At 35.5% G+C, this 16,075-nt stretch overlaps 1 protein-coding gene across 1 annotated transcript in view; it reads left to right on the top strand.

Annotated features, from left to right (window-relative positions):
* Positions 1 to 16,075, top strand: part of LOC121399983 (chemokine-like protein TAFA-2) — a 204,145-nt gene that overhangs the window by 175,212 nt on the left and 12,858 nt on the right. The window contains exons 3-4 of the mRNA XM_041582071.1: positions 6,291 to 6,440; positions 8,163 to 8,287. Of these exons, the coding sequence (XP_041438005.1) occupies positions 6,291 to 6,440; positions 8,163 to 8,287 (275 nt within the window). The remainder of the gene's footprint in view (positions 1 to 6,290; positions 6,441 to 8,162; positions 8,288 to 16,075) is intronic.

The raw sequence follows: 16,075 nt of genomic DNA on the forward strand, positions 1-16,075 counted from the left end.
ACCAATATAGTCTCAAAGGATATTGAAAAATTAATCTAATTTTTATATATATATATATATATATATATATATATATATATATATATATATATAGATTAATTATTTCATGATGCTTTGGGATTAAGTATATTTATTCAACTTTTTAAAATATGTATAAAAACAATACAATATAACAAAGACAAGTATTATACAATATACAAACAACTCAAATAACTCTACTAACAAAATAAAACAATAAATCAATTAACTACATCTAAATCATTCATATTCACATTAATAGACTGGTTGCATGTTTAATGACATTGTGGACAGTGTTCATCATGACATGTGGATATATACCCTTTGCTACTCCATAGATTCCTTTCTTGTCTGACTCATGTATAAGTAACAGAGGAGTTCCATGACCGTACTGTATAAAAGCACAAGGCTGAAAATGTATATTTTAATAATCCATGATATAGAATACACCATTTTATAGAGATAGATAATGATGCAGCAAAGAGATAGATAGTGATGCAGCAAACAATATTTACACATAAGGACAAAAGGGCCTGACAGGAAAACAGACAATGAGACACTGATAAACACATACAGGTAAGCATAGGGCAGTTTAAAAGGACAAAAAAAAAGAAGAAAGTATAAATACATATACAAAAGGTCAGATCAGAGTCAAAGACCAAAAAACAGGATTAAAATAAAGAAAACCACAAGAACCTGGGACTCATCTGCAAGGAAGGAATAAAGAATGACTAGACTTGTTTTCTGGTGCAATATTAAAAGCCTATTTATAGTGGCACTAGCACTCCTAAAGCATTTGAATACTGCCATACAATTGGAGAGGTTAGAAGCAGACAGAAGCTGTAGCAACTTCCAGTACAGAGACCAAGGTCAGAACCAGGAACTCCTCCAAAACTCGAGGATACTGCAAAACCCTTCATAGCCCTGTTTGCTCTGAAGCTCAAGGCGTTCAAGCGATAGGGTAAACTGTAAAAGTGATAATGGTCATGCCTGTCTCATAAATAAATATATGATATATAAATAGTATCAAAAATCACTCTTGATGGAAATACTCTTGATGGAAACAATCTTCAGCCTTCAGCAGGGGGAGTGGAATTGGTACTGCCAGCCCAATGGATCAAATGCAGTTTTAGCATCCGACAATAGTGAAAATATAGTTTGTTATTGTCACTGTTCAGGGTCATTAACTATAGCCTTAGGCAAATGTGCAAGAACATTCCCATTGCCCAGAGCCAAATGCATTCTATAGCTCAAATTGATAAAAAACATGGCATAAGGTGCGGAGCATAGTGCTGTCGGGCACAGGCCAAACCTGTTCATGACATCCACTTTGTAACTTGCACTTCTAAATGATGCACAAGTTTGGAGACAGGTAGGGATGGGAGAAGGGATGTCTATCTGCCCCACCACCGGATTCTCATGAACACAGTGCTGCCAAGAACACACAGTATTGTATTCTTTGGGGCAGACATAGATCTCTATACTCTGAAATGCATTTTGTCCGTTGTTTTTTTTCTGCACAGAATATGGAGTGACAGAGGCCACAGGGTGCAGGAGAGACCTGCACTTAATGCCACAGTACAAATATGGGAACAGATAAATAAAGTAGAGGACTATTTAAAAATGGGGATCACGTATGTGTTTTACAGAGCCAATTACAAAAAGTGTCAGTTAATAAGTCTACTGAAAAACTGACAACCTGTGACTGCTCATGACATACTGGGGACAGAGTGCATTGACTTTGCAGATTTCTCATACAGATCATGCAGCATGTGAAATAATAGTGCCATAGGCTTACAATCTAGTATTTTGATTAAAATCAAAATCAAGTCCTTTTTCAATTCAGGTAGCAGACGTGATTATTTCAGACACTTGGGAAAAATGCACAATTTAGCAATTCTTGTAGCAATCTGAATCCTTATTGTAGTTTGTACAAAAAGTGATATATATATATGTTACATTTTTTAAAAGCTGTCAGTCACCATCTGTTGGTGAATGGCAGTATTAACACCCAAGCTTAGGAATAATTGGGTTATGGGTTGCAATGTAATAATGACAACAGCAACAATAACAACTAAGAACATTTTTTTTACATCATATATTGAATTCTGCTTGTCTATTTGAACTAGGAAAATTGGGAGGATCATCCTTTTCTGTTGTGAAAGCTTGTAGGAAATGTTAATGCATTTTATTTTATTGATAGTGTTAAAGGGGTTGCAATACTTTTTCAGTTCAGTTAGTTTCAGAGAGTTTACCAGAAATAAAAACTTTTTTTCAATAAATTTCTATCCTCTATTTGTGACCGTGACCATTTTCTAAAATTGACATTTACATTTTATATTTCACTTTCTTATGTCTTTCTAAAGTAAATCTGGAGGGAGAGCACTGACTGTACAGTGTTCTAAATTTATATATAAGTTGATACATTCTTTGGCCATGCTGAGCAGAATCCATGTGGTTTATTAAAGGCAGCTGTTATAATTGAGCTGTTATAACTGATACAATAATTAATGATGCAAGAATAGGATGTGCCACTTGATCATAGTATAGGCCAATGAAGCACTGATTTTCTTTTGACCTCTTCGGGAAAGCAAGCTGCAGAAACTGTTAGATTTCATAATCGTACAGATGGAGAAAATGGACAGATGTCTGCAAATTGACTTTAATCTGGTTAAATGAAATGCCACTGAACGTTTCAGTGCTGAGGCAAAATTTGTGTCCCTCTGCAAAACACACTCAAAATGCACAGTTATCATGTAGCCATGGCATTGGCATTCATAAGGTGGTGTGTGGATACCTGGAATTTATAGGCCTCATTCACTTACCTTGACACAGTTTGATTTCAAGCACAATTGGCATGTTTTTTCCCATAATGTAGTAATTTTTCCCAGAATTCTAGTGACATTTGCCTGGAGCAACAGTGCTGGGTCTATCGTAATTGGGTGCAATTTGCCAAATATATGCAACTGCATGTGCACTTCATTGAAAATAAGTCAAAATTGCAAGAATGTATTCCAAAGTCTGCCTGGCGTCATTTCCGGTGTTCATATGACTGATGTCTGCTACAATTTTTTAGGGGCAAGTGTGTTGCATCTATTCACGCAGGGTATGAAGGTAACCCAGGAGCTATTACCTGGTCAGGAGGTGGTGGTAGCTCCCCCTGAGTCAATAGATTGGCATGTTTTTTCCCATAATGTAGTAATTTTTCCCAGAATTCTAGTGACATTTGCCTGGAGCAACAGTGCTGGGTCTATCGTAATTGGGTGCAATTTGCCAAATATATGCAACTGCATGTGCACTTCATTGAAAATAAGTCAAAATTGCAAGAATGTATTCCAAAGTCTGCCTGGCGTCATTTCCGTTGTTCATATGACTGATGTCTGCATGCAATTTTTTAGGGGCAAGTGTGTTGCATCTATTCACGCAGGGGATGAAGGTAACCCTGGAGCTATTACCTGGTCAGGAGGTGGTGGTAGCTCCCCCTGAGTCAATAGATGCAACAGCACCCTATTAGGAATAGAAGGCAGGAAGAGCTGTGTGAAGTGCACATTTTGATGAAAGTATCTGGTGGTTTTAGATGCAATTCACTGTAGAAAAAAAAGTACTGTAGGAATATAAGTAGTGTTTAATGGACGCTATTAAGTAGAGAGTTCTATTTCATTTTTAAAGTAAGGCACTTGGTGAAACAAGACTGATGCTAAATGCTAAGTAGCATGGCACATATAGCTTGTATATGGTATTTTTACATTTTATTTATACAAAAGTCTACTTTTTTGGACCATAATGTAGCCTGTAAATAAGAATATGCTTTCTGCGCAAAATATTAATGCCTAGAGGTACGGGAACTGATTCACTAACATACTGTAGGTGTTTATGGCACTAATGCAGTTACCCAAACTTATTTTTTATCCAATAGCTCATTGGTTGCTATAGGGAAAATGCACTAGGTGCAATTTTAAAAAAGCCCCCCCTCTATTATAGAATCAGTAAGCCTTTTACTGGAACTGAGCCAGACATAAACTTAGTTCATTCTTACATGATCTGTCTTTGTACAGTATATTATTATCAGTATTTATTTAGCCATTGAAATGCTGCCTCCATGTCCTGGAATCCTCATACTGGCTAATGATTTAATTTGCAAACTGCCTTTGCCATCTCATCTGATCCTTTGTGATATGATAAAACATACAGTATGGCAATAGGACACATTGTCATAGTGACCCACAGCAGATACAAAAGGAACAATTAAAGGCAGAGAGAGTATTCCCTGTATTACAGGTATGGGAACAGACTGCAACAAAGCTACAGTATAAGGAGGTAGAAAGGTGGAAAGTGGACTTGTAAAAAAATTAAAAACGAAATAATGCAAGGGTAGGCTGGTTATTTAAATGTAATATACATGCAGTCAGTCTTACTATCTGTATGCACATTATTCTTTATGCTGTAAGGGCCATAATTATTTCATAGCAAAGATGGAAAACACTACTATAAGAACCTAAATGACAAAAGGTTCAGATCATAAAATAGCTGCACCATTCCTTATCAGAATTCCAAGAACAGCTGAATAAAAGCAGAATTAGCTCCTCGGTTGTGAACAACATAAAACCGAATTGTAGCTGCACAAAGAAAGACAAAGAAAGAATTTACTTTGAAATAATGCTTTAATATAAATTACATGCTTTAAAATGTAATATACAGTATCAACTTAAATTTACCTTCAAGTCAATTTTAAATAAAGATTAATAAAAATAAGAGTCAATTGGATTAATCTTTATATTGGTTACAAAATTCAGTCCTGGTGAAACAGGTCACATAATTCTTGTGCCAAGGAGAGTCTGCCAATGTTAGCTCTGATTATCAGTATAATTAATCTTGTAAAATTAATACCAGTGACAAGTCGGAGCCCTTTGGCACAAGACTGACATTTCTTCATCTATACCTTAGAGACATACAGGCAACACAACAGATCATTGAGCCAACACAATACATACAATACAAGCAATACGCATCAAATTGTGTACAAAATTCAGCCCTGGTGAAACAGGTTACATAATTATTGTGCCAAGGAGAGTCTGCCAATGTTAGCTCTGATTATCAGTATAATTAATCTTGTAAAATTAATATATTAATATAGTGTTGCAAAACAGACATCTTCAGATACATATGGAAAAAATTCAAACTGCTCACGCACACACAGTAGAATACTATCCCTGGTGCTCGGGGAAAAGGGCTTCGGCAAACCCACGACAATATGAAGAAAAGAATTCACCGGCACACAGGTATTGCTGGCAGGGTGAAAGCCCTTGCTTTAAAGTTTAATAGTGCGACATGCAACGTTTCGGGGACAACCCCTTTATCAAGCATCTTGCTTGATAAAGGGGTTGTCCCCGAAACGTTGCATGTCGCACTATTAAACTTTAAAGCAAGGGCTTTCACCCTGCCAGCAATACCTGTGTGCCGGTGAATTCTTTTCTTCATCTTCAGATACATATACATGAAGACCATTGTTGGAAATTTAGTTAGCTCCAAGTCGTTGTCTTCATACAAATAATTATCCATTCTAGAGAGGCACCTGCAGATCAATTCTCAATGTTTTTGACATGAAAATACAGGTGAGGTAAAAAAAAAACAGAAAAAAGAAACTGATAGATGTAGCTCATGCCCTCTTGACCACTTGTCATCATAACAACAGTCTGACTCTTCTAACACCGCATTTATTTTTCAAGCATTATTAAAACTTAGAAGTAGAGTCATTCGAATGACATTTACAATTGTGGTTTTGCTATTCTGCTTTTATCCATTTCCATCCTGAATCAAAATCATGATGGTTACAGACCATTGCCCTTTTGGCTGACATTCTGGGAACTGAGTATTTCTCTATAAAAGCATATTGCTTGTATTGTATGACTTTTACCCCATAAATAGTACTAAATGAATGATTATAGTTATTTAGCACAGCTGAAGGTAGTTATATTTGTCTATCAATTACAGTTGATGAGTTTATTTGACTGCCAACATCAAGATCTCTGTAGTCACATATTTGCAATTCCATGATGTAAAAAAAAAGCTTTAATGAAGGAACACCATACATCTGGACTTCAGGATATCACTGTAATATGCTTACCCCTGTCTTTCTCAGGGATTGTAATTGTTTGCAATTACTTCTTAGAGGAAAAGTGTCTATAAATCCAGAATGAAATGTTTTAAACATTTAAAAAATACAACTTCTTGGTTTTAAGTTGTCTTTAAGATGGGTTTTAATGTCTTTGCAGTTCACGTTGAACCGGGTACATGTGAAGTAATTGCTGCCCATAGATGCTGCAATAAGAACAAGATCGAGGAGAGGTCACAAACAGTAAAATGCTCTTGTTTTCCTGGACAAGTTGCAGGGACCACAAGAGCTGCACCATCATGTGTCGATGGTAAGAAATGCTTTCTGTATATTTTTTTGTCAAATGTTTTGGTATCACCAGGGATGGGCGAATTTGACCCGTTTCGTTTCAACAAAAATTCGCCGGCGGCGAAATGTCGCAGACGCCCATTAAAGTCTATGGGCGTCAAAAAAAATAGCGAAATTATTTTGTCGCGCGTCTTTTTTTTTGACGCACGTCTCCATACAAGTCTATGGGCGTCATTTTTTCGGCGAAACGAGGCGAAAAAATTCGCCCATTCCTAGTATCAACCAGTAAAAAACTAAACAGTCTTGTCATTGTACATGGTAAGAAAGAATTTTTATAAAATATACTTACATAGTTACATAGTTACATAGTTAAATTGGGTTGAAAAAAGACAAAGTCCATCAAGTTCAACCCCTCCAAATGAAAACCCAGCATCCATACACACACCCCTCCCTAATACTATCCTTTTTTTAAAAAAAAAAAAATAACTATTAAATATAACATGGTACAATTATCATGTATGTACCTATGTTACCTTTCTACAGCTGTGGGCTAAAATGTCAGTTCTGATGAATTACATATTTATTGTGCAGTGTTGCTTTAAGAATTAACCCTTGTGGTTTCTGGACTACAGCTCCTTTCATGCTTTTACCCCTGATAATATGCTGCAAAATATGGGAGAATTTCTGCAAAAGGTGGGAGGGAAAACACTGCCAATAACAGTTTATGTTCCCTTTAAGTCTAGGATATGATTGAATGAAATATACAATATTTCTTCAAAAGATTAAGGGGAGGCATTGTTGTGTAAAAAAACTGTAAAATGGAATACTTTTTTATGCTCTTTTTCTTTGAACAACTTCTTCCAGAACTTACAAAGGTCTGAAGCAGTGTAAAATACTGGTGTCAAATCTGGCGTTCGCATGGAATAATTTAAAACATACCTTGATAAATTTGCCACCTTTTTACACCATTTTTTTAGCAAATTTTGTTTTACACAGCATAATAAATAGGCCCCTATTTGTAAGACGACATCAACTGCTGGAGAAGTATAATGACAGAAGTAGTGTTGCAAAACAGACATCTTCAGATGTTGTTGGACATTTAGTTAGTTCTAAGTCATCATCTGCATACAAATAATTATCCACTCTTGAGAGGCACCTGCAGATTAATTCTCACTGTTTTTGATGTAAAAATACAGGTGAGGTAAAAAAAAGGTAAAAGATTAGGTAAAATGGCAAAGAAAATGGTTTACATAGATACAACACAAGTTTAGCAAGTTTTAAATTTACAGATTAGACTAGCCAAAAGCTGGCCATAGACGCAAAGATCTGATCGTACGAATCGAGGATTCGTACGATTTTCGGAACGTGTGTGGAGAGTCCCGACATTTTTCGTCCGGCGGAGATCGGTTGTTTGGTCGATCGGACAGGTTAGAAAATTTCTGTCGGCTGCCGATAATATCTCTGCGTGTATTGCCGATCGTACGATTTTCAGTGGTAGACTGTCACTAGCTTTGTCAGACATAACTATCGTACGATTGCTGTCAGGGGCAGAACATTGCTGATCTGTTCTTTTACTAATCTGACTGGTAAGACTTTGATCTGAATGGTTAGTGGCGGGTCGGGAGAAGGGAAAGTCTGATCGTACGATGATTCGTACGATCGGATCTTTGCATCTATGGCCAGCTTAACTCATGGAACTCTGTCAATGATCTCACCTTCATGATTCTTATGATTACATTTACAGCTTCTATAGTTATCCAGAAGTGGTGGTGTCAAATGCAGCCATGTTTAGAAGGAGAAGAATGCAAAGTGTTACCAAACTTTTCTGGATGGAGTTGCAGCACTGGGAACAAAGTAAAAACAACAAAGGTAAGGCTAATTCACTCACAATGATATCATGTGATTTTTGTTTTACTCTGATAAATTCTAATATACTCACAACTGTATTGAGAGGTTATCTAAGAATTTATCAAAGGTCGAGGTGAATTTTCGAATGAAAAAAATTTGAATTGCGAGCTATTTTTTGTGTACTTCGATCTGAATCCCATTCCATTCCGAAATCCAAATTCGATTTGAATTTGAAAAAAAGTAAAAAATTTGAATATCGAAATATATCATGTACTGTCTCTTTAAAAATTCGACGTTGACCATTCACCATCTAAAATCTGCCAAATTGCTGTTTTAGCCTATGCTGGACCTCCTAGAACCTATTTGGAGTCAATTGGTGGACTTTGAAAATCAAAGTTTTTTTGGGAATCAAATTTGTTTGAATGCGCTACTCCTTCGATTGGTACAATTCGAATTCGGCCGAATACGGACCTATTCGATCAAAAACTGACCTGTTCAACCAAAAAAAACTTCAACTTAATTTTGGTTGGTCTTTTTGAATTCGAATTTTGAAGATTTTTCAATTAGAAATTCGACCCTTGATAAATATAGTTACATAGTTAAATTGGGTTGAAAAAAGACAAAGTCCATCAAGTTCAACCCCTCCAAATGAAAACCCAGCATCCATACACACACCCCTCCCTACTTTTAATTAAAATTCTATATACCCATACCTATACTAACTATAGAGTTTAGTATCACAATAGCCTTTGATATTATGTCTGTCCAAAAAATCATCCAAGCCATTCTTAAAGGCATTAACTGAATCAGCCATCACAACATCACCCGGCAGTGCATTCCACAACCTCACTGTCCTGACTGTGAAGAACCCCCTACGTTGCCTCAAATGAAAGTTCTTTTCTTCTAGTCTAAAGGGGTGGCCTCTGGTACGGTGATCCTCTTTATGGGTAAAAAGGTCCCCTGCCATTTGTCTATAATGTCCTCTAATGTACTTGTAAAGTGTAATCATGTCCCCTCGCAAGCGCCTTTTTTCCAGAGAAAGCAACCCCAACCTTGACAGTCTACCCTCATAATTTAAGTCTTCCGTCCCTCTAACCAATTTAGTTGCACGTCTCTGCACTCTCTCCAGCTCATTTATATCCCTCTTAAGGACTGGAGTCCAAAACTGAACTGCATACTCCAGATGAGGCCTTACCAGGGACCTGTAAAGAGGCATAATTATGTTTTCATGCCTTGAGTTAATGCCCTTTTTTATGCAAGACAGAACTTTATTTGCTTTAGTAGCCACAGAATGACACTGCCCAGAATTAGACAACGTGTTATCTACAAAGACCCCTAGATCCTTTTCATTTAAGGAAACTCCCAACACATTGCCATTAAGTGCATAACCTTGCATTTATCAACATTGAACCTCATTTTCCAGTTTGCTGCCCAGTATTCCAGTTTAGACAAATCACTTTGCAAAGTGGCAGCATCCTGCATGGAACCTATAGTTCTGCACAATTTAGTATCAATGCCCACCTCCAGGTCATTAATAAACAAGTTGAAAAGCAAGGGACCTAGTACAGAGCCCTGCGGTACTCCACTAACAACACTGGTCCAATTAGAAAATGTTCCATTTACCACTACTCTTTGTAGTCTATCTTTTAGCCAGTTCTCTATCCAGATACAAATACTATGTTCTTAGGCCAAATATGCCCCCTAATATTTAATATAATAGTCCCAATCCGAAAATTCAAATCAAGAATCAAGTTTTCCCTCTCAAAAAAACTCGAATGTCAGGAAGGCAATTAACATATTCAAATGGTTCAACTGATCTCTGCCATTGACTAGTAAAGGAACTCAAATGTACAGTAGTATGAATAATGCAATAGTCAGAGAAATAGTCAGAGTAGTGCCTTTTTTTTAAAGTGCTCAGCAAATTTATTGATTTAAAGGGGTTGTTCTCCTGTACATAAACTTTTAGGGGGTTATTTACTAAAACGCAAATTTATGCCATCTTTTCATTAAACCAAGCTCGACCAAACAACGATTTGAACTTAATTATCAATAAAATAACTTGAAAAATTTGGCGCAGGAAAAGATTCGGGTTATCTGATGAAACCCAGCTTAGATCTCTATATCTTCAAATTGTAAAAGGAAATCTGCCATTGACTTAGACATGACCTTGGCAGGTTTGAGATGGCGGAATTTTGGATTCAGACTTTTAGCAGCTTCGAATTATAATAAATCTCGAAAAATTTGAGGTTTTTTCCCCACAAAAAAACCCTGACCAGTAAAAATTGCAACTGGTTTAAATTTTTTATTATTTGTGGTTTTTGAGTTATTTCACTTTTTATTCAGCAGCTCTTCAGTTTGCAATTTTAGCAATCTGGTTGCATCGAATCGAAAGATGAGTAATAAAAAGCAATAACAATACATTTGTAGCCTTACAGATCATTTGTTCTTTAGATGCGGTCTGTGACGCCCATTTCAAAGTGTCAAAAGAAGGCAAATTAAGACTAATTGAAAAGTTGCTTTGAATTTACCATTCTATAATATACTAAAAGTTAATGTAAAATTTAATCCCTTTAAGTTCAACTTTTAGCTTTACTCCAATAAAGTTTTTGTGCTTTACTTACTGAATTTATGTATCCATGGAATATAATAATATGTAGTGGACTGCACTTCTCTGTCCTACATAGTGTGAAGTATTTTGCCAAGATTAGAAATATTAATGGCTAAATGGCTAAATGGATGCACTGACTTGAAATAAATACTTGCAAAAGCTTTCAGACCCTTGACCAATTATTTCATTTTGTAGTGAATAAAATTAATATCTTGTGCTGCAACACTGCTCTCAAATATCTTATTATATATATATATATATATATTTATACAGTATATATATTTATACAGTATATATATTTATACAGTATATATATATATATATATATATATATATATATATATATATATATATATATATATATATATATATATATATATACACAGTGTATGTGCCTGTAGCTTTTATATTATATATTAGAGAGAGTTAAAGTAGTACAAATCTAGCAGTTTGTCAAAATGGTAAGGTTTATATTGAGGGGTGATCTGTGATCTTTGGAGAACTATGAAACATAGAGTGCGGACACCGGCACCATTCTCACAAAGCAGCTGGGAGAAGACAGTTATTTATTGTGTTTGGGAATGGAAATAGCTGAGAAGAAGTTATGAAAAAGGATATTTAGGATCCTACTGATGTACTTCCCTTCATGCTATATAACTCTTAAGAACTACATCTGCTTTCTGAAGAGAGAACATCATCTCTGTATTTAAAAATGAAAAAAATTGAATGTTCAAAGGCTGAGGAAAAATTTTTTCTGTTCAGCTGCTTAAATATTCATTGAATATATAAGTGTGTTGCGATTCTTAGGTCAGCACAAATTAAGGTTATCAGATAATTTGAAAAAAACAGGGACACTACTAATAAATGCAAATTCAAATTAAATGCAATGAGTATGGCCCTTCTAGCTCAATTATCTAGAAAAGTTCTCCATTTGTCATATGACCTGGTAACAATAGCATGCCATATATGTTTAATAGTGATGGGCAATTTGCGCCGTTTCGCCGAAAAATTCGCGAATTTCGCACGGAATTCGCGAAACGGCGAAAAATTTGCGAAACGGCGCCGGCGACCGTTTTTGACGCCGGCGTTCATTTTTTCGAAAAAATTTTTTTGACGCCGGCGAATTTTTGCCGCGAATTTTCGCGGGAGTTTCGCGAATTTATTCGCTGGCGGCGAATCGCACAAATTCGCCGTGAATTCGCGCCTGGCGAATAAATTCGCCCATCACTAATGTTTAATGGTTTTTCTCCTTTGCCATGCAATTTTAATAGAATATTAATGTTTAAAACATGTCTTTGAAGGAGACATTAGAAATTTGCTTTTAGTTTATTGTGCACATTAATGGTTGATGGTAATTTTCAGTTGCCATTTTTTAGTTCTAGAGATTCTCATTCAACTTAATTTCTTATTGCTGGATTGTGGATAAAAACTGGGGGACATAATTATGGAATTGAAAGGTGAATGGCCAATAGGTCTAACAACAATCTCTGTAAAACAAAACAGTTTAATATAAATATTTATTTCACAGATTTAGAACAAGAGTTGAATACATTTATAGGATCTGTTATCCGGAAGCCCATTATGCAGAAAGATCTGAATTATGGAAAGGCCATCTCCCATAGACTCCATTTTAATGAAATAATTTAAATTTTTACAAATTATTACATTTTACTCTGTAATAATAAAACAGTACCTTCTATTTGATCCCAAATAATTCATCCTTATTGGAGGCAAAATAATCATATTGGGTTTAATTAATAAGTTAATGATTTTTAGTAGATGTAAGGGTCAGGCCAGAACCTAAGGCACGGAGAACCTAATTACTGAAAGACCCCTTATCTGGAAACCCCCGGCATTTGCAGATAAGAGGTCCTGTACCTGTATTAGTAGTGTATTTTAACTGAAGTTCTTGTGAAATCTAAGCCAGTTTTTGATAACAAACAATAAGGTTGTGAGTAGTTCTGTAAACCTCTGAAAGAAGCAATTAGAATGTTTGAGTCTTACATGGCTCATATATTTATTATATTTTCTAGTACATGTTTTGAAAGCAAAAGCAGTCCAAGATATGTTGGAGACAAATTCAGTCAATTCTAGTTTATTATTTACACTGTGAACAGCAATGGGAAAACCACATATCATAAGTTTCTCTGTAAAGTACTGTATCTAGGAACCGGGTTTTGTGAAGTGAAAATAGAATCTTTTCTCATATTTGCTCACACCCTAATCCAAAATATATTTAGTACAGGTACATTTATGTGTCTCTTTATTGAGAATCAGTACTCCTTTGTTACTTCATAGTTACCTGATTGGCACAGAGCTGGACCATCAAAAGTGGTGCAGTTAAAAATAAGTTTATTTTAGTGAAAGAACATTACAAGAATGTTGCAGATTAACATTACGTTAACGTTAAATTGTTCTGACTTTACTGTATTTCCAAGATATTTTGCTAAGTGGCATATCTCCACAGACATATCTTCTCCAGTATAATACATGTTTACAAAAACTGGCATATTGTGGAGACACATCTTAAACTGCACTCAAAATGTCCTTTCTTCCAAATAAATCTCAAGTTCTTTACAAGGTGTTCTATTAGACAAATATTACCATTTCACCTACATACTGTGGTTTGGGCAGGGTGAAAAAACTACAAAATAAAGTATATTTTTAACTATAAATATTTTATAAAACTATAAACATACTTACATACTATCTCAAGAGCTCTAAAAGGGATATTAACACTATTCTAAATTTGCTTCTGTATCATTCTAACAATGCTCTATTTTCTAACATACTGTACTAGGCTCAAATAACTAAACTGTGTTTTTTCTTTGCTTTCTCTATGGAAATGCTTAGAAGCCCATCTTATCCAGCAATCAGGATATAAAGTTCAGGCTGCTGCTTGTGCTATCCCCAGAATTTCAGGTCCTCTGTATGACATAGCAGCAATTGTAAAAAAAAGTCTCAGTAATGCTCTTAAAGAGGAAGTAAAGTCTAACATAGAATAATGCTAGAAATGCTGTATTTTGTATACTAAACAAAAACATGAACTTACTGCAACACAAGCCTAATCAAACAAATGATTTATGCTTTCAAAGTTAGCCACCAGGGTTGTAACTTTGTTAAACATCTGTAAGACCCAAGACTGTACACATGCTCAGTGTGGTCTGGGCTGCTTAGGGATCGTCATAAATTATCAAAACAGCACAAGTCAAATAATATCTGCCAAAAGCCGATACAGCAAGACTATTCTAATCAGAATACTATACTAATCAGAATAGGCAGACTACACTGGAAGAATAAAGTAAAAATGCAGCAGAAGCTTCAACTATAAAATCTACTGCTCTGTTGAATCATCTCACATACATCAACATGCAGAAACTTTGCTTCAGTTTCATATAGAGTTTACATTGCATCACTTCAATACAAATAATTACCCCTCTAAGGTAGACCAAAGACAGTTTTGCTATATACAGTATTATGCCAAAAAAAATAGGATTTCTAAGGGGCTTTTTAATATTTAGGAGCACCATACCTAAAATCACACTATAAAACATTAAGGGGGGTATTTTTCTCACTATATAAAAAAATTATTTGACCAAATTCCCAAACTGAATACCCTTAATTTTAGGGATGCAGCGGATCCGGTTTGGTAGTGCTAGAGTAGGTCCACTTCGCCAGAGAATTTACGCCAGCACCCATTAGTAAATCGGCGAAGTGGCAAAATGAAGTCACACTGGCGAATTTTCACTAGCGTTAGCCACTTCGCACTTTAGTAAATTTGCCCCATTGACTTCTACATGACCTGACAGGTTTGAGATGGACTATTTTCGAATTTGAATTTTTAGCAGTTTTTTTCCACACAAAAAAATTTTGTTTTCCCCTTAGACCAGATAAATTTGAGGTTTAATAAATTGGCCCATTAAGGTATGAAGATCCTTCTCACAGAAATATCCCTTATTCAAAAAAAACCCAGGTCCAGAGCATTCTGAATATCAGGTCCTATAGTAACATAGTAACATAGTAACATAGTAAGTAAGGTTGAAAAAAGACACATGTCCATCGAGTTCAACCTTTTTTTTTTTTTTTGTTTATTAACTACCTATCTGCCAGTTGATCCAGAGGAAGGCAAAAAAACCCATCTGAAGCCTCTCCAATTTGCCTTAGAGGGGGAAAAATTCCTTCCTGACTACAAAATGGCAATCGGACTAGTCCCTGGATCAACTTGGACTATGAGCTATTTCCCATAACCCTGTATGCCCTTACTTGCTAAAAAGCCATCCAACCCCTTCTTAAAGCTATCTAATGTATCAGCCTGTACAACTGATTCAGGGAGAGAATTCTACATCTTCACAGCTCTCACTGTAAAAAACCCCTTCCAAATATTTAGGCGGAACCTCTTTTCTTCTAATCGGAATGGGTGACCTCGTGTCAGCTGGAAAGACCTACTGGTAAATAAAGCATTAGAGAGATTGTTATATGATCCCCTTATATATTTATACATAGTCATCATATCACCCCTTAAGCGCCTTACTACTATACGTGTAGTAAGGATTTATACTGCTATGAAATAGTAAATCATGAAAGAATAAACAGTTGTAGGAAGTTTTCAGAGTATTCTGAGTAACAGGATTGTGGATAAAATATTTCATACTTGTAGATATGACCTCAAAGTTTACTTACTCTCCAAAATTTCCTTTGTAATGTGTCTGGTACCAATCAAAAAAGTCCATTACCCACATGGTTAGTTAGGATGACATTTCAAATGACATTCCCAGAAAGCCCATAGTCAAGCCACAAAAGGCAAAATACCTATAGATTAAATTAATCTTCAAAAAACACAAACTGGACATTTAAAGGAAACATATAACCCCAGAATTAATACATAACCATCATAGCATATTAAGTTAACTTTTAGTATGTTAGTGAATGGCTTGATTCTCAGCAACTTTTCATTTGGTCTTCATTATTTTTTTTTTATAGTTTTGTAATAATTTGCCTTCTTCTTCTTACTCTTTCCAGCTTTCAAATGGGGGTCACTGATCCCATCTAAAACACAAATGGTCTGTAAGTCTAAAAATGTAATGTTTTTGCTATTTTTTCTTACTCATTTCTTATTATTACTTTCTATTCAGGCACTCTCCTATTCATATTCAAGTGTCTTATTCAAATCAATGCATCGTGGCTAGGTAATCTGGACCCTA

The sequence above is a fragment of the Xenopus laevis genome, chromosome 2L (genome assembly GCF_017654675.1).
Source record: "Xenopus laevis strain J_2021 chromosome 2L, Xenopus_laevis_v10.1, whole genome shotgun sequence".
Lineage (NCBI taxonomy): Eukaryota > Metazoa > Chordata > Amphibia > Anura > Pipidae > Xenopus > Xenopus laevis.